The sequence below is a fragment of the Priapulus caudatus genome, unplaced genomic scaffold, assembly GCF_000485595.1.
Source record: "Priapulus caudatus unplaced genomic scaffold, Priapulus_caudatus-5.0.1 Scaffold8157, whole genome shotgun sequence".
Classification (NCBI taxonomy): Eukaryota; Metazoa; Priapulida; class Priapulimorpha; order Priapulimorphida; family Priapulidae; genus Priapulus; species Priapulus caudatus.
In genome coordinates, this window is record NW_014585218.1 from 1,862 (window position 1) to 2,294 (window position 433).

Here is a 433-nt window from a genome sequence, read left to right on the forward strand (position 1 = left end):
CACACACACACACACACACACACACACACACACACACACGCACGCACACACACGCACGCACACACACACACGCACACACACACGCACACACACGCACGCACACGCACGCACAAGCACGCACGCACACACACGCATGCACACACACGCACACACATTACTCGTATGGTATAGAAATGGAGATCACCTTGTTATGTCGTGCAACGTCACCGGATGTCCGGCTTCCACGGCCTTGTGGAAACAGTCGGCTCCTTCTGTTTCCATGGCAACCACGGGTACGTCGTTCCAGCCGACCTTCTATGGAGGAATCATATATAAAGTATGATGATTGAATGTATATATCTAATAGTCATGAAAAAATTAGTCATGGTTCCGAGTTATTGCCATTGTTTTTATGTTATATGATACACGCACACGCACACGCACACGCACGCGC

The 433-nt window shown here is 49.7% G+C and overlaps 1 protein-coding gene across 1 annotated transcript in view; it reads right to left on the reverse strand.

Annotated features, from left to right (window-relative positions):
• LOC106820177 (serine dehydratase-like) overlaps positions 1-433 on the reverse strand; it is a gene marked incomplete at its 5' end in the record, with an annotated part of 3,879 nt that overhangs the window by 1,733 nt on the left and 1,713 nt on the right. Inside the window, one exon of the mRNA XM_014824720.1 lies at positions 190-294. Within this exon, the coding sequence (XP_014680206.1) occupies positions 190-294 (105 nt within the window). The remainder of the gene's footprint in view (positions 1-189; positions 295-433) is intronic.